Source organism: Boleophthalmus pectinirostris, unplaced genomic scaffold (assembly GCF_026225935.1).
Source record: "Boleophthalmus pectinirostris isolate CB_2022bp ecotype Guang Dong unplaced genomic scaffold, ASM2622593v1 HiC_scaffold_16, whole genome shotgun sequence".
In the NCBI taxonomy this organism is placed as follows: Eukaryota; Metazoa; Chordata; class Actinopteri; order Gobiiformes; family Gobiidae; genus Boleophthalmus; species Boleophthalmus pectinirostris.
The window spans coordinates 2,045,628-2,064,279 of NW_026571095.1; the positions used below are offsets into that span (position 1 = coordinate 2,045,628).

Consider the following 18,652-nt stretch of genomic DNA (forward strand, 5'->3'; position numbering starts at 1 on the left):
AGCATTGTAACGCTGACATTTATACTGACATTTGGACCAAGTAAAATATTAATTTTTTTCCCTGTAATGCCTTATATTACTGCGTCACAGCAAAAAGCAATGGATTAATGTAATTTGTTACTTCTATAACACTTTACTCCCAACACTGGTTTTAATCCAGTCACAAACCGATATGATCAGGTGCAACTTCTGTGAAATTAGCTTTTGGGTATGTCATGGCAAAGTACAATGTCATCAACAGGGAAAAATATCTCTGCAAACTACCCATATCCCTCTGGATTTGCTCCGGAATGACGGCTGTTCAGCTCAGTTTCCAGAGCAATCAACTTTCAAAACAAATCCTACATTTTGGAACGTCTAAAGTCCTCAAAATGGCTCCTTTACACAGGAAACTGAAACATCCATCAGTGTGTTGACAATAACCACGCTGCTCATGTTTGATTTCAAAATGGTTCACTGCCAAATATCACCAGCAGGGGGCCTCACACAAATAACTCAAAGGAAAGTCCAACAATATTTCAAAAGCAACAACAGCTAAATATATTTCCATGAATATGCATAAAACAGACTCCACACAAACGAACATTTAACTGATGTAAAACTAAGACAACTATTGACCACAGGTTCTATCCACCAAACCAAGTAATAAGAGAAACACATGAAAACAATAATGGGATTTTGGAAAGCGCTCTTACTGGTGGTGTTGTACTTGACTCCGTTGATGTACTCGGGGCACGGTCGCTCCACGATCCTCCCGACGCCGCTGCGGGGCCAACACGTGCCGATCTCGTCCGTGGTGGCGTTGCAGTACAGACCTGAAAACAAAATCACGGAGTCATTTCAACTCAGAGACACTCAAACACGCAAAGATCAAGGATTTGTAGTATGAGTTTGGAAATGATGAGAGGATGAGGAAGAGAGAAGGGGACGGTGAGAGGATGAGGAAAGCAAAGGGATGATGAAAGGATGAGGAAAGTGAAGCGGACGATGGCAGAGAGAAGGGGAAGATGAGAGGATGAGGAGAGAGAAGGAGACAATGAGGATGAAGGGGATGATGAGAGGATGAGGAAAGCGAAGGGACGATGAGAGGATGAGGAGAGTAAAGGGACGATGAGAGGATGAGGAGAGTGAAGGAGACGAGGAGAGGATGAGGAGAGTGAAGGAGACAATGAGGATGAAGGGGATGATGAGAGGATGAGGAAAGGGAAGGGACGATGAGCGGATGAAGGAGCGTGAAGGAGATGATGAGAGAATGAGGAGATTGAAGGGGACGATGAAAGGATGAGGAAAGCAAAGGGACGATGAGAGGATGAGGAGAGAGGAGGAGACAATGAGAGGATGAAGGGGACGATGAGAGGATGAGGAGTGAGGGGGACAATGAGAGGGTGAGGAAAGCGAAGGGATGATGAGAGGATGAGGAGAGTGAAGGAGATGATGAGAGGATGAGGAGAGTGAAGGAGATGATGAGAGGATGAGGTGAGAGAAGGGACGATGAGAGGATGAGGAGAAGCAATGCAAAGGGATGACGAGAGGAGAAGGAGAGAGAAGGGGACAATGAAAAGATGAAGGGGACGAAGAGAAAAGTGAAGGGATGATGAGAGGATGAGGAGAGTGAAGGGATGATGAGAGGATGAGGAGAGAGAAGGGATGATGAGAGGATGAGGAGAGAGAAGGGGATGATGAGAGGATGAGGAGAGAGAAGGGGATGATGAGAGGATGAGGAGAGAGAAGGGGATGATGACAGGATGAGGAGAGAGAAGGGGATGAGATGAGGATGAGGAGAGAGAGAGGGGATGATGACAGGATGAGGAGAGAGAAGGGGATGATGAGAGGATGAGGAGAGAGAAGGGATGATGACAGGATGAGGAGAGAGAAGGGATGATGACAGGATGAGGAGAGAGAAGGGATGATGACAGGATGAGGAGAGAGAAGGGGATGATGACAGGATGAGGAGAGAGAAGGGATGATGACAGGATGAGGAGAGAGAAGGGATGATGACAGGATGAGGAGAGAGAAGGGGATGATGAGAGGATGAGGAGAGTGAAGGAGACATGAGAGGATGAGAGAGAAGGGATGATGACAGGATGAGGAGAGAAGGATGATGACAGGATGAGGAGAGAGAAGGGATGATGACAGGATGAGGAGAGAGAAGGGATGATGAGAGATGAGGAGAGAGAAGGGATGATGAGAGAGAGATGAGGAGAGAGAGAAGGGATGATGACAGGATGAGGAGAGAGAAGGGGATGATGAGAGATGAGAAGGTGAGGAGACATGAGAGATGAGGAGATTGAAGGGATGATGACAGGATGAGGAGAGAGAAGGGATGATGACAGGATGAGGAGAAGAGAAGGGATGATGACGGATGAGGAGAGAGAAGGGATGATGACAGGATGAGGAGAGAGAAGGGATGATGACAGGATGAGGAGAGAGAAGGGATGATGACAGGATGAGGAGAGAGAAGGGATGATGACAGGATGAGGAGAGAGAAGGGATGATGAGAGGATGAGGAGAGAGAAAGGGATGATGACAGGATGAGGAGAGAGAAGGGGATGATGAGAGGATGAGGAGAGAGAAGGGGATGATGAGAGGATGAGGAGAGAGAAGGGGATGATGAGAGGATGAGGAGAGAGAAGGGATGATGAGGATGAGGAGAGAGAAGGGGATGATGAGAGGATGAGGAGAGAGAAGGGGATGATGAGAGGATGAGGAGAGGAGAGAGGAGATGATGAGAGGATGAGGAGAGAGAAGGGATGATGAGAGAAAAAGCTCTGTTCTAACTTGAGATGATCCAAACAGCAGCATCAGTTTGTAGCGTGTCTCTCAAATGTTGAAGACATTTATTCTCAAATTGTCGTAATGTTCAGAACAAAATCTGTAACAGTACTCTTACTCGAGTAAAAGTTTCGGTTCCTCTTTCCAATGTAAGTAACTCTAGATGTGATAAAAGTTTTATGTTGACAATATTAAATGACTTCAAACATTTTGTATAACTCGCGTGTTGTCTGTCCTTTGAAAATGTACCAGATTTTACTACATTTTGGTTTAAATGTATTTCAAATTATAAATCAGATGTTACGTCCAGTTACTCACCTGAACTGTACTTTTCCATCATATTGTTATGGTCTTTGGTCACTTTGTATCATTTTGACTTGCCTACAAACTTGATTACAAGGAGTTTCAGAACACAAAGGTCTTAGTCTGAATGTAAAACAGATTATTGCTGTATGAAAAACATATTATTTATTGTACAAATGTCCTAATAGACAAGAAGAAGTACAGTACTGTGATGGACCTGCTCACACACACACATGTCCAGATGTAGTGATTTGTGTTTTGAATCAGATTCACAGTCAGAATGTCACACTGATCCATCTGCTCCTTATCGAAGTCACATATAAAATTGTTCTTATTACACAGTCTCCTCACTACGGCATGCACACTTAAATGCCAGCATTTCATTGGCAACTAACACAACATTGTGAAAGTGTAAACGTTTGACTCTTGAGCTTTGATATGAGCCACGTGTGTCAGAATGAGGCTTTGTTCAGTTTGCGCTTTAATCAGCGGCTGATCCAGAGCAGAACACGTGCAAATGAAGACGCCAAAGAAGAGTAAAAGTCGAGCTCTAAACTTGAAACCCGGCAGGGGCAGTGTGCTCAAAAAGATGAAGGTTTGACACGAGGAGCGTGCACGGAGCGCGCACGCACAGACTCAAAGCACGCAGCACGCACACAACATAAAGAACTCTCCTCACCTTCTGCGCTCAGCAGAGCCAAAGACGCGTTCTCCAAAACCGAGTCCTGAAAAGCGTCCAACAAACTGCAATTAAGGTCCCCGAGCTCAGCGAAGATGATGTGGTAAATCGTGGCGTCCATGGTGCCGCTCGCGCGCGGATAATCCCGGTCCGAGGAGAAGGGGCGCGTGCTGTGGCGGCGGCTGGAGTGAAGTGGAGCAGCGCTGATGAGAGCAGAGGCTCCAGGAGCGGAGGACGGGAGGAGGAGAGAGGGGAGAGGAGGAGGAGGAGAGAGGAGAGGAAGAGGAGAGAGGGTAGAGCTGTGTGTGCTCCCGCTGTGCGCCACGTCTGACCAATCACAGCGCGCTCTGGCACACGTGCGCAGCGGCAGCGGCTCCAATGCGCTGACGGACTGTGACACGGAGCTCGTGACCACATCACGGACTCAGTCACTGTGACGAGTCCCACCTGCCACCGCGGGTTAGCGCGAGGAGAGCGCGCCCCAGCTCCACGGACACGGACACGTTTGGAGTCAGAGGCGCGCTGAGCGGAGAGTCAACAAACCCGGACCATGCGCACAAACCCGGGCCATGCGCACAAACCCGGACCATGCGCACAAACCCGGTCCACGCGCACAAACCCGGTCCACGCGCACAAACCCAGGCCTTCCGCTCAAACCCGGGCCATGTGTCCTTCTTTGCTCCTCCAGCTTTTACACGAGGCGGTCACGGAGGAGCTTCTCTTCCAAAACGTGTGAGCAGGACTCGACTAAATGAACGTATTATGATGCAGCACACAAGCTTCATGAGCAAAGTGTCATTTAATAAGAATATGATTGTACTCAATTTATCTCACACACTATATGTATGAGTTGTCATTGGTTACCCTCCCTGACAGACCTGCTTTTGGGCTAAACACCACACCCTTCTATTAGGATAATTGTTCAAATGTAATTTCAAAAGTACTTTGCCTCTGTTTTGATCAGTATATCAGCTGTATTCAGGAGCAGAGGCGAGCACTCCCCCCTCACAGTGAGAATATTCTAGGTCTATAACTCCTGAGCCATGCGAGGCCTCTTTGTGATTCTCCAGTTTCCACATTAACCTAAACTAGACTAATCCTCCAGCCAAGATGGTCCTGAGCAAAACCAAAAACTAAACATCTGGAGATGGGTCTGTGGGCGCAGCAGAACCCAGACATGTTCCCTTACGTTACCTCATGTTACCTTCTGCAGCGGTCACCGTCACCTCACTGAATGTACACATCTAAAATAAAAACTTTCTTCTTTTATTTTACACCAATAAAACTTTGAACCGCCTGTGGGAGGATATGGCACAGCACTTTTAGAACATACATTATTCACTCTGGCACTTACCATGTTGCTAAACTGGTCTATACATTTTGAGACATTAATTTTTCATCACGTGCCCTTTTATATACTGTGCCATTTCCAGATTTGGACTGTCGCTTTTCAAATCTCAACCCCGCTATGGCATCTTGTGGTGAACCATGAAGCTCCTCTGCGTTTTTTAAAATCCTTACGCCTTCAGAATATAGGTCCTTGTTTAGCATCAGGACTCTCATTAAACAGGATTAGATTTCTGACCAGGACCTTTTCCGTCTTATGTTATCGCTGCATGTACGAGTTGCACCGGGACTTGCTTCTCAAAACACCATTCAGATGAAAACTGGAGCCAATGAACAACTCCAGTGAACAACGCTATTAATAGTCCACTCTCTCCAAAAGTTACTTAATGCTCCCACAATTTATACACTTTGCAAACATGTATCCAGTGTTTTTTAACCAGTGTTGGGAAGGTGACTTTTAAAATGTATTCCCCTACAGATTACAGATTACATACACCAAAATGTAGTTTGTAACGTAATCCATTAAATGACTTAAAGTGAGTAATGTAATCTGAATACTTTGGATTACTTGATATTGTTATACTTTTTAAAACTACATGAATGTACCAATCACATTAGGGCTGGGTATCATTAAGGAGTTGCCGATACGATACATACCTCGATACACAGGCCACGATACCATACATATCTCGATACAGTGCACTTTTGATTCGATATGATATATTTCAAATTGATTCGATACGGTTCAATAAAAAATAAAGGCTAAATTGTGGCTGTGATACTAAAAGTCTTTGTTAAACCACTTCTTGTGAAAAGTTCATATGAAACACAAACATTTTAATCATCAAAACAGTAAAAATGTCAAATGTGTCGCATAAATGAGTTTCCTTTCACTCCACAAGCAACAAAAATGTAGCACCGCAACAAAATAATTTAGTAAAACACACCTAAAAATACTCTTCGTGAAATGTCGATACAGCAGCCCACGATATCGATACTGTATCATCACATTAAATGATATGATATATCGATATTCCGATATTTTTGCACACTCCTAAACCACATCCTGAAAATTCTTGTTTGTTCTCTTCAAATTGTCTGTTGAGCCCAAGTCTCCATGAACAGACAATTGTTTACTGTACAAAAGCAAAGACAAAAGCAAAAAATAATAAAAAGACCAATCTTTCCTTAACCAGATTCAAAATATTATTGATAGAGAAATGCTTTTTATATGAGATCACTGCTGCCTTAAATTATGTTCACCTACTGTTAGTGTTATATTGTTTATTAAAAAATAAATAAATAAATAAATCACTTTCAGTACAAACATAAAAGCGCCAGTAAAAATCAATAATATTGAATGTTTTTTACTCAAAATGATGCAAAATCAGATTATTAAGAATGATGATTATTAACAACCTCGTCCACTGTGAGTGACGCCGCCAACGTGAACAGGACATTTACATCGCTCTTATTGTCGCCTTCTGTTTGGGTTTCTTTCAATGAGTGGAATTATCAAAATAAAATGTACAAAAATGGGATACAGGAAAATACCGCCGTGTAATCAATTTTTTTCAACAAAGTAACTGTAATCCAATTACCACTCATTGAAACTGTAACTGTAACTGAATACAGTTACTCATAATTTGTACTCTGATTACATAACTCCAGTACATGTAATCTGTTACTCCCCAACACTGTTTCTAACTAAATGTACTTTTACTGTGTTATAATCTTGTTCCCTCATCATATACTGTTGTATTTAGCTGCATTCACTCTTGTTTGATGATTCCTGTTTAGAAAATCTGTGTCCTCTGAGCTTTAAAAAACCTGCTGTTTTGAATTTCCCAGGATTGTTACATCACAGGTAAAAATCCAGAAAATGTTATTTTTAGTCCATAAATTATTAGCAGATTCGTAAGCATTTCTGTCGCTGTTACGACCCAGCTCTGCAGAGACAGTAACAAAAGCACCAAGATGGATAATGGAATAAATGAAATAATGTTTAATTAACAGGAAAATAAAAGATAAATTTACAAAACAGACTAAAATATAAAGAAAATTAACTAAACTAAGAAACAAAACAACAGAATTAACATACAAGTTTTGAGCCAAAAAACAGGTCACACAGGCTTACACAAAAACGAGTGATTAAACTAAAGGACACACAAAACTAAAACACAAAAGCCCCAAAGTAAAACCAGAAAAAACAGAATCGAGTGACCAAATTTAAAAAAGGCACAAAACAGAACTAAACAAAACAAGAGTCTCAACAAAACATAGAAAGTTAGGCATGTACTAGTACAAAACAAGTGACAAGGTGTCTATTGTCTGAAGATAGCCATCATTTTAAAGGTGCACTGTGTAACATTTCTTGGGTGTCTCCATGGAAACGTTATTGCCTCGTCTAGAGTGTTCCAAGGAATAGATGAAAGTTACAGCATCTATCACAAGGAAGACAAGCAGGTTACCTCAGAGGTAAAACTCAGACCTGTGTACTCTGAGTACACACTCCTGGGTCGGAAGGAGCACACACAAAAATGCAGGGAATATTTTGGGTTGGGGTCAGGTTCGGCCTGTAGGCTTCGTGTCATGCACAGACTCGGCCAAAGAGTTTTCTCTCTCAGGTTCACTCGTTATTTCATCTTTCTGTGTTGGGTCAGAGCGATAGACCTACACAAGTCTATGGTCACGACACAGACAGTGGGAGACACTGCACTGCACCGGGAAAGTGCACATGCTCATGCACAAGAGAAAATGTGTAACATTGTTGAGAATAATGAGTGGAATAAACAGCTCTTCTCCATGTTTTGGCTAACAACTTAAATGCAAAAATCTGAATGTAATTCTTTTATAAACATGCATTTTGTGAAGATTTGTGGATCAAACAGCTCAACACACACCTCAAACTCTCTTCACTTCTGATCCTCTCTAAGAGTGTCGCTTTTTCCCCCATGTCTCCAGAGTTTGTGGAGAGTGTACGGCAGATAAGCAAAGCACTGCGCTTAGTGGGAGTTTTATAAATCCCGGGGTTGGCGTAAAGAGCGCCTACACAATGCTTAGTGCTTAAGTGAGCTTTATAAATGAGGCTCCAGATCTGTGGAGATCTGTGCCCCTATTCACAGAAGGAAGGATTGTATTTTTAAGCAACAGAAACATCCGTAATGAATAAATGTTGCATGAATAAGTTTCATGTCATACCATGGACCATTCCAGGCAACACAATAACATCTCCATGGAGACAAGCAGGTGGCGGACACTGTCAGGAAAGTTGTGCAGTACAAGAAATCACAAGGTGGAGTGTTTTCTGTTGGACAGAGGAATGAAGCCTAAATGTGCAGGGTTTGTGTGATAAACGTGGGAATGAAGCAAAACACAACTGAAGGTCTATTTGTGATGAGGAAACTACATTAGAACATAGATCAGAAAATAACCTAATATGGGCCCTATATAATAAAAATATATATATACTTTTAAAAAGTAATGATAAAAAAAAAAAAAAACACAAAGTTTTTTTTTTTTTTTTTATATATATATATAGCACTTTTCCCATACATATGTCACAAAGACACTTTACAGAGCATTATTCATTCATTCCACACCCGGTGGTGGTAAGATACTGTTGTAGCCACAGCTGCCCTGGGACAGACTGACTGAAGCGTGGCTGCCATGCCAATTGGTGCCATCGGTCCCTCTGACCACCACCATCACTCACGTACACACCACTTTCATACTAGGCAATGTGGGTGAAGTGTCTTGCCTAAGGACACAATGCCATTTTTTTACGACTGGCACCCCCCTGTGGCACCTGATTTTCCCAGTTTCTCCCATCCAAGTCCTAACCAGGCCCGACCTTGCTGAGCTTCTGAGACCTGACAGGATCAGGCTTCTGACAAGCTGGTATGGCCAAGTAAATATAACCAACCCCATGTCTGTGTTACACCCGGATCTCTGCGTCAGGTTTCACTTTTTCCATTGGATTGTTCCTCCTGAGAAGGAATGCCCCAGGAGAATTTCCCATTTCCTGGTTTCACTGTTGACTGTAGGACTTTTATTTATCTGGTTTTTGACCACGCTGGGTTTTGGTTTCATCGTGTTTGATTCTTCAAACCCTTAACATGAGTTTTTGAAGCAAGTGACTGCATGGAGTTATGATCACGGGCTAAGGAAGGAATGAAAAGGAATTATGAAAACTTCTAAGTAACTTATGAAACTTTGGGTGGTATATTAATATAATTCTTAAAGGTCCTATATTACGCAAAACTGACTCTTGTGAGCTTTAAGCCATGCTAAAATGTTGTTACCTCCTGAAAAACAGACCTGGAGTTTGGTTTCACACATGGTTGAGTAACTCTTTATTATTGTGTCTACATCTCCAAAGCTCAAAATGCTCTGTTCCAACTTGTGATGTTATGAAGCTCTAGTTTCCAAGTTAACAGCAGCCATTTTACCCTTTGTTCATTGGCAGTTCCAGGGCTGGTAAAGGCGTATGGAGTTTAAAAACACAGTGGAGCTTTTCCTGTATTACCAATCACAAGACGGAACAGAGAGTTTTCTGCTTGAGAGAAGAACTCAATGATAAACATGTGTGAATGAAACAAAACATAACTCCAGCTCTGTTTGTGATGAGGATTCGGCAGCGTCCTGTACTCATTTTGGTACAAATGGTGTGATCTGTAGATATCCAAACAAGTTCCCACTCTTCGTTGTGAAGATATTTACTGTGATGTCTTCTCCCATTGGGCGCAGAAATCAGCAGACTTGTAACTTTTATTGCCGTAAAATACCAAATAACACTTATTTGTTTCAGTCACTTAAAGGTTGTATAGAGGATTTTCCAAGGAACGAGAAATCCAGCGACTGTTTGTCCTTTTTTAAATGTTGCGCATGCGTGAAACCACCCCCCCTCCCCTACAGCTCCTACGTAGAAACGCCTCCTCCCGCCTCCTCTTTACGCCAGAAACAGGTTTGTTTACAGCCGGTGCTGCACATGACTTGTAAACAACTAACTACAGTGTTGGTTAGGCAAGACGGAGAAGTGAGGAGCGGGGGGAGCGGGTGCGCGGACATTTCGTTCCCGGACGAGAAGTGAGGAGCAGGGAGAAGAGCGGAGCAGGGAGCAGGGAGAGAGGAGAGAGGAGAGAGGAGAGGGGAGGGGGGAGGGGGGAGCGGTGTGCGGAGATTCCGTGCCCGGAGAAGTGAGGAGAAGGGGGAAGAGCGGAACGGGCAGCGGGGACAGGAGCAGGAAAGGGGTGCAGAGAAGGTGCGCGGAGATTCCGTGCGAATGAACTAGCTACAACACGCAGCAGCAAGCGGACTCTTTCTTTGCCTTGAAAATTACGTTTTCAGACATAGGATATCGCTTTCGTGTCCTGAAAAACGTTTGACTAGCTCTTGGAAATAAAGTACGTTTTCATAATAAGCAGAAGTGACCTGTCCAGGAGTAATTTGTGGACCAGTGCGTCAGTCTTTAGACCCTTCGTCTGCTTCAGTTGCGCCATCGCTGGAATGAATCTACAAGAATCACCTTAGTTTGGCTTCGCTGCTTTTCCCCTTGTCTTCTTCTTTCAGCAACCTCAAAAACGGACTTTCTTTTGCGGCTAACTGCTCCTGGATTCTTGTCTGCCATTGCAACAAACTTTGTGTGAACTGCGAGGAAGATATAGGTCAAAAAAAGCCGCTAAGAACTGTTGCGTTGGTGGAGTAAACAGCGTCTGTGCGTCTTGCGTCTGTGGACTGCGTGACAGTCGTACGTAAACCACGTACCGGCGGCGCAGGCAAGTCAGTTACGCTAGAAACGTAGGGAGTTTGATTGACAGCCTGTCAGCTCACAGATAACGAGGCAGTGTCATTATCTATTGGCAAATGTTTAGCCCCACCACGTCCAGAGTTGATGAATTTTTATTCTCTTTTTTTTGGTCATCATAATTACAAGGCACCTCTATAATGCTATCATTGACAACTTGAAACAAAAAAAAATCCTCCATACAACCTTTAACAGACCAGGCATTTATTTGAGACCAAGCGGTAATTTGGGGCAGGAGATGAATTCCTTCCTCACAAAAATCTTGGGAAAATCTGGTCCTCAAATTCTTTTAACCAGTCTGACTATAATTTACAGTATTTGTTGCACGATGGCCTGGTGACTACTTTGCTGACGTTGAGGAAAGATTCGTGCTGCCTCGTCCCTTTGCCACAACTTTCTTCTTTCGTCACAGCAGCTAAGATCACACTGCTCCCAAATGCCAAACTGAAGTAATATCACTAAAACTCTTAAAAACTGTTGCTCCGTCTTTCTTTTTTACGCCACTTGGAAACAGGGATTTTACAGCAACGTCGTCTGTTTCTTCATTTTTTCAGTGAAGCTGAGGCTGATCAGATGCATCACAGAGAACAGAGCCTATCCACTCAGTCACAGTCTGGTGTTGGCAGGACTGACCTGAAGTCAAACTGCTCCTGCGTCGCTGCAAACATCAGACTCTCTGTGTGTCGCTGCACTAATCATCACATCTTGGTTAAATTAAGCACAAAAAACAGGAAATGGGAGTTTGAGCAGCTCCTCAGCAGCAGCACAAACACTGCTGGGAGTGCCGGGATAGGCCACTTTCTATACACACGAAGGCTAGTTCATTTGATTTGCAGCGTCAGTGATCATGTCTTCTTCCTTAATTTATTTATTTATTTATTTATTTTTTAATACAGTAGACTTGGCGTTTATTTGGAACCGGCAATAATTTATCAAAATGTACACCTGCACCCGCCGTTTAAAGGAGACACGGTGGTTAATTGAAACCCAGCTATTATTTGGTATTTTACGGTCGTTGTTTTAGATTCATATTTCAATTTAAAATGATAACAATGATCCACAAGTGTCAGATTACAACTACGCACACAATATCCATCCATTTATTCATCCATTTTCTTCCACTTATTCAAGGCCAGGTCAAGGGGGCAGTAATCTAAACAGGGACTCCTAGAATTCCCTCATTCCAGACACGTCCTCCAGCTCTTCTGGGGGACCCTGAGGTGTTCCCAGACCAGCCCAGAAACATAGTCCCTCCAGTGTGTCCTGGGTCTTCCCCGGGGGATTCTCCCAGTGGGACATGCTCGGAACACGTATCGAGGAAGGCGTCCAGGAGGCATCCAGAACAGATGCCCGAGCCACCTCAGCGGCTCTACTCCGAGCTCCTCCAGTGTGACAGTCCGATGAGGTTAATTTGGTCTTCCGATAATTTATGTTATTAGATTCTTTTTTCAGACCAAGGGTTTGTATTGTTTGTTGGGTTTTTTTCTGAGGGAGTGGTCACGTGATGCTGTGACGCGTCTCCTCCAGTGTGACCGAGCTCCTCGCCCTATCTCTAAGGGAGCGCCCAGCCACCCTGTGTAAAGCCCAAAAGGATGAGATTGTGGATACAAGCTGTCGAAATGAGTTTCCTACACACAATATATCTTCTTTAAAAGGTAAACTATGTCACTTTTAGTTTGGCGTGTCTGTCACCATGTTGTTTCCATGGTTATGTCATTGCTTTGTTTCGAATGTTCCATAATATGACATTAAACAGATCTACCTTGCATTTATTAAATTACAAGTGGTTTTATTGCTCAAAAATTGCCTCTCCACAGATCTGACCTGTAACTTGACTTGGTTTGGTCTCCATGGTGATACAAAAGTGTAATGAATACTGAGCAATTACATCGCCATGGAGAAAAGCAGATGGCGAAACCCCTACCGGAAAAGTTACACAATGTACCTTTAAGACAAAGACGTTCAAACGAATCCATTTGTTCATGAACTTCTCGTCCCCGGTCACGACCCTTCACTGCAGCAGAAGAACCATCCACCTCTTCAGCCTCTCTCCTCTTCATCCTCTTCATCAGTGCCCGTTATACCCACAGACATTTCTCGTTCTCTCCTCTTCGCTCCGTTTGTTATTTGTTCAGAGCGAAGCACTTGAAGACTTGATTATGGAAACAGTATCGCTCCTTGAAGAAGCCTGACACATAATTAGCACGTACTCATTATCATAAGAATGGAAAATCACAATGGTGCAGCCAAGTGGTTTACATGACACTGACCTAAATATCGCCCACACCAGAACATAAGCAACGAGTGAGTTTGAAGAGGAAAAAAAAAATCTACTCTTCCCTACCACTGCTGGAGACTGGAGAGGAGGATCTGACACACGCACAGCCAAAGAAAAGGGGGAAAATATGGACATCCGGTGTAGAGAGAGGGGTGGCTGTGGGAGGTTTTTATTTTTATCTGTCTATCTCGTTCTATACTTGGGTCATATAACAGGGGAAAGGCAAAAGTCGCACTTTTTTTTTATGGTTTGGGTGTTTCCTGCGACTTACACTCCAGTGCAACTTATATTAGGGGTGGGCGATATCTCGATATATTAAATATATCGAGATATTTTTTAAACTCGATATGAATTCTGACATATCGTTCAATTTTGATTTCGCTGCTTCGCTTGTTTGTCTTCTCTGTCGTTGCCCACGCCTCCCTCATTTTGTGTCTCATTCACTCCTCACTGCTGCCGTGAATGCCCAAAGTTGGTGCCAGTGAAAAGCAAAGTACTTTTGTGCTTTACAAAGGATTAAAATAGTTTCTTGGAGAACCACACGAAAAAGTGATGTTGTTCTGCCACTGTAAGGCTGTTACACTCGGCTTTATGTTTTCATTGTTATGAAAAGTGGTTTACACATAAAGTTAGTTTCCATATCATTTTCAGTCTTCAGTGTTAATTTACCACACTGGACCAATGTTGGAAATCTAAAACATCCCAGAACACACTGGATGTGAAGGTCTCTCTCAAAAAAAAAGTCAGGATTGTATATTCCTACCCCATATGATCATTTTCCCCAAATATCACATTTTTTCCTGTTACTAAAATTTTATTTGAGCCTGAGAGGGTTAAGATTACTTTAAGTTTCATCATGATTTGAGTAAATTTCTGTTCTGACAAATAAAATGATCTCCCAATGGAAAAAGACCTAAATATGAAAATACATTAAAGGGTTCGTCAAATGTTTTCTCCATGCAGATGTTATTGCTTTGTCTGGAATGTTTCACAGTGTGGCATTAAACCTTTCTATCTTCATGGAGACCGAACCAGACCAAGTTACAGGTCAGATCCGTGGAGCGACAACCCCGCTCACAGTCAGAACGCCTGTTTTTCTAGGTATTTTAGAGCTACAAAACCACCTGTAATTGAATAAATGTAAGATAGAGTTTAATGTCATACTGTGGAACATTCCTGGCACAGCAATGACGTCTCCGTAGAAACAAGCAGGAGACCGAGATATTACTTTTTGCAGTGTGTATATTGCTATAATATGAAACAATAAAATAGAAGTTAAAAAAGTCTGCTCTAACTCACAAATAATTAGTCCTGTGTCGTTTCCTGCTGCTTGAGGTGAGGATCCAGTTTGGTATAAAAGGTTAACAAGGCCCCAAATCAGCAGCTTGGAGAACACTGAGCAAGTAAGTCACTATTTTTAACAGGTCACTTCAAAAATTGTTAATTCAAAAACATATTAGTCAGTTCCCAGGAATTTGTATTCATTTCTGGAGAGTGGGTTCGAATATCTCGGCTGGGAGCTGAATGGGCTGGCGGTGGTGTAATGTGTTGAGCATTCACCTATGAAGGATAACTGGTTTTATTCTGGCCAAGCAGACAGGGTCATTGTGCAGTTTGCCACCGAAAAAGTGACTGAAGAGGCGGAAAACTGATAAATCACTCAAAATGTCATTCATTCAGAGCAGGGAAAGCTTAAAGGCCTCACATTACGCTATTTTCTGATCCATGTAAAAATCTTCTGCAGCAGGCCTGTGACAATAACAGATTTTGTTGGATGATTAATTGACCAAGAATTTATTGCGATAAACGATAATTTTTAACATTTTGAGAGTAATTTCAACTAATATAATGACCATGGGATAAAAATGCAAATACACCATTTCAAAGGCTGCGTTCAGACTGCAGCCTGAAGTGACCCAAATCTGATTTTCTGGCCTCTATGTTCCTGTACACTGTTGGGCAAGTTACTTTGAAACTGTAATGCGTTATTTATTACCTATTACTGTCATTTCAAAGTAATTCGTTACATTACAATATTACTGCATTTAAAATGTAAGGCATTACATTACTATTGCATTACTTTAAGTTACTCTCACCAAAATAACTTTTGCGCTGTATATGGACTGAACCAGGACTAAACCAGGTCTAAACCAGGACTAAACCAGAGCTGAACCAGGACTAAACCAGAAGTGAACTAGGACTAAAACAGGACTCACTGTCAGGACAGGCTCGAAGGTGAGCACAGGAGAAAGGAGCAGCTCTGCTCCGCACCTCACGGAGGGAAGAGCGGCTGTCACCCGATCGCTCTTTATGGACACCCTGCTGCTCGGGCTCGCGGCCCTGATTTCAGTAACTATTTGCAGGTACCCGAGCCGGTGCAAGAGTCTGTTACAGCGAGTAACTTCTACCTTCCTTCAGCGTGTCCAGAAGTCCAACTTTTTGTGTGATGGTTTGCATCTTCCTCTGCCTTTTGGGTGCGAGCGCAGGAGACTTTGTCGGTGCAGAACGTTTCGTCGACGTTGTGGGTTTCGTCGGGGAGAAAACTTGCAGACATACAGCACTTCAGAATCACACTGCTAGAGACTGAACATGTATTTAAATTTGGCAGCTGAACACATTCTGTACTGTACAGGAGACAGGAGTCCCTTGGCCAGTCAGGACGCAGCGGGAGGAACGCAATACGCATTCATACAATGTGAAAAAAGGGCATGCAAAATTGCACAAAAAACCCCCAAAAAAACTGCGAAACAGCGAGACCGCGAAAAGTGAACTGCGATAGAGGGAAGGACGAGTGTAAACCAGGTCTAAACCAGAACTGACCCAGGTCTAAACCAGGTCTAAACAGCGTGGAGTTCAGTCAGTCCTTTCGCCCGCGGTCACCTGAAGGTCTACGAGGGCGCATCTCCGGCGTTTCACCGCTGCTGATATCGAGGTGATTTTAGCGAATTTGTATGAAGAAAAGCCCACCACTTCAATCCAGGTTAAAAAAACATTGTAACGCGCGTTACTCACATTTGTACCGAGTAAAATATTACTATTTTTTCCCCTGTAATGCCGAACATTACTGCGTTACAGCAAAAAGTAATGCATTACTGTAATTCGTTACTTTTATAACGCGTTACTCCCAACACTGTTCCTGTATCTGATCTTTTAATGACAGTCTGAACGACACAGATCTGATTTTTTCAAATGCGACCCAGGACACTTGGATATGTGCTCCTGAAACTGATACATATCTGATCTTTTGACATGTGACTTCAGTCTGAACGGCCAAAGTGCATTCATCCACCTACACGTTATCAACAAGACACAAACGTCACTATTCTGCACTGAAGAAGGCGAAAATTGTTAATGAACTCCATGTCACTGAAGTGAAGCACATCACCACTCACCACTCTTGGCTACGTCTCCACATCCACACGTTCCTTTCAACGGACGTCGCTGCCGCTGTCCCACAAAATGCTGCCAAATTGTAGAAGTACAAGTATTTTTTTGTAGGGGGGGACAACTCGTTTGCAGCCGGACTTGTCTTGATTTCCCTTGTGAACGTTACGTGACAATGAAATGAAACTATTCAAACACCATCTCCCCACACAGTTAAAAGTAGAGCCCGACCGATATATCGGCTGGCCGATATTATCGGTCAATATGGGCACCTGGAGACATATCGGCTATCGGCCGATATGCTCGCTGATATGGGCCGATATTTCACGTGGGCATGTTATACCTCGTTATAAAGCTTAGACTCTCTACATTATGTTCATTTAATCCAATTTATAGACAGATAAATGTCCTAATATGTGGCTCCACATCAGTATTTATCTACGGTGTAATTTGTCTGTGTGTGTGTCCGTACTGTCCCTGAACACACCCCCAGAGTCACGTCACTTCACTCACGTGTGTTTGTTTACACCCGCAGTCGTGCGCAACACTGAGATTATATTTTTTTTACGGACAATCGGTTTGAGTCTGGATTAAAAGGACATTTATTAGTGCAGACTTGTGATGTGAGGAGGAGCCTGTGTGAGCGGTGAGTGTTGGAAATACATCGACTTTGAAGCTAGTTTAGGTTATCTGTTAGCGATTAGCTGCTGTAGCTCCCGCACATAAACAGGCTGTTTTCTATTGGCCTATTGTAAAGTGACTATATTGTCCGTACATTTGTTACTGGACCTGCATTGATATGTAAATGAGCTGTGAATAGACGTGTGAATGATCCACATTTATGCATATAATTAACTACCGCGGTGCGCACGTTTTTACGGCTAAAGGCTAATAGCGGTAGTTTATTTACTAGCTAGGAGTTATGGGTCGGTCGCGATCGAAGCGGCTCTTAGAGCCGGCTCTTTGAAGTGAACGACGGAGCCTGCTTCTTATTGGGAGCCGTGTTTTCTCTTTTTCTCTTCAAGCTGCATGTAGACCCGTAGTTTGACAGCAGCAGCGGCTGAAAACGAAACTTTCAGAAATATGCGTGTGCATAGGATTAAAAAAAAAAAGTGCATATTTGGCTGCAGTTCAGCATAAAATGAATAAAGCAGGACTAATCTTGGGCTCGAGTGCAGGAGAGAGATAGAAACCGAGTCCCGACACTCAGTCCTGGTTCAGTTCGGGTTTAGTCCTGTTTTACACATGGTTTAAATCTGTTTTAGTCCGGTTTAGTCCTTTTTCAGTCCTGGTTCAGTTCTGGTTTAGTCCTGCTTGCAACAAAACAATCTCAAGAGTCGCTTTGGAGCCGAAAGAGCCAGCTGCTTTAGTGAGCCGAGCCAAAAGAGCCGGTTCTCCAAAAAAAAAAAAAAAAAAAAATGGAATACCCATCACTAGTAGCTAGAAAAAGATGCAAAAATGCCATTAGGCCAATCTACTGTATGTAAATATGATGTAAAGAGTCAAAATAACAATAAATGTTGCCTAAATAAACCCAATTTAGAATCCACTAGAGCCAAACCTAAGGTTTTTTAAACAATTCAAGATTTACAGTGAATTTTTACATCACTAAATATATCGCCGATTATATCGGCTATCGGCAGCTCCAACTTCCATTATATCAGTTTCATATCAGCCACAACAAAATCCATATCGGTCGGGCTCTAGTTAAAAGAAACATTATAGACAATATTATTTTTAAATTGTGATGGCATTAAACTGAAAATACAACCACACATTCATTTATGCTGAGCAAACACATTTAGGTATCTGTAAGAGAATTTCTATGTTATTTTAAGTGTTATGAATCATTTACATAATCATTTGTGTGTGTAAGAATAAAGTTATCAATAATTGTTTTTTGGGTTTTTCCATATATGCAATCATATGACCTAGTTAACCCTCTCCAGGCAGGCGTTGCAGATTTGCAACAGCTAAATTCCAATTACCTACTTACTCCACATCCATATTATATGAGCTTTTTTTACTCAGGAGCCTTTTCTCCCATCCATGCTGATAAACGTGGACGATGCAGACTGTGCAA

At 42.7% G+C, this 18,652-nt stretch overlaps 1 protein-coding gene across 3 annotated transcripts in view; it reads right to left on the minus strand.

Moving 5' to 3' along the window:
- Window positions 1-3,936, minus strand: part of LOC110166493 (corticotropin-releasing factor receptor 2) — a 250,282-nt gene extending 246,346 nt beyond the window's left edge. For all 3 annotated transcript variants that reach the window (XM_055151708.1, XM_055151707.1, XM_020931738.2), the window contains exons 1-2: window positions 3,755-3,936; window positions 696-815 (exon numbers count right to left, since the gene is read on the minus strand). In XM_055151708.1, coding sequence (XP_055007683.1) covers window positions 696-815; window positions 3,755-3,875 — 241 coding nt within the window. In that variant the 5' untranslated portion in view covers window positions 3,876-3,936. The remainder of the gene's footprint in view (window positions 1-695; window positions 816-3,754) is intronic.
- Between the last annotated feature and the right edge of the window lie 14,716 nt (window positions 3,937-18,652).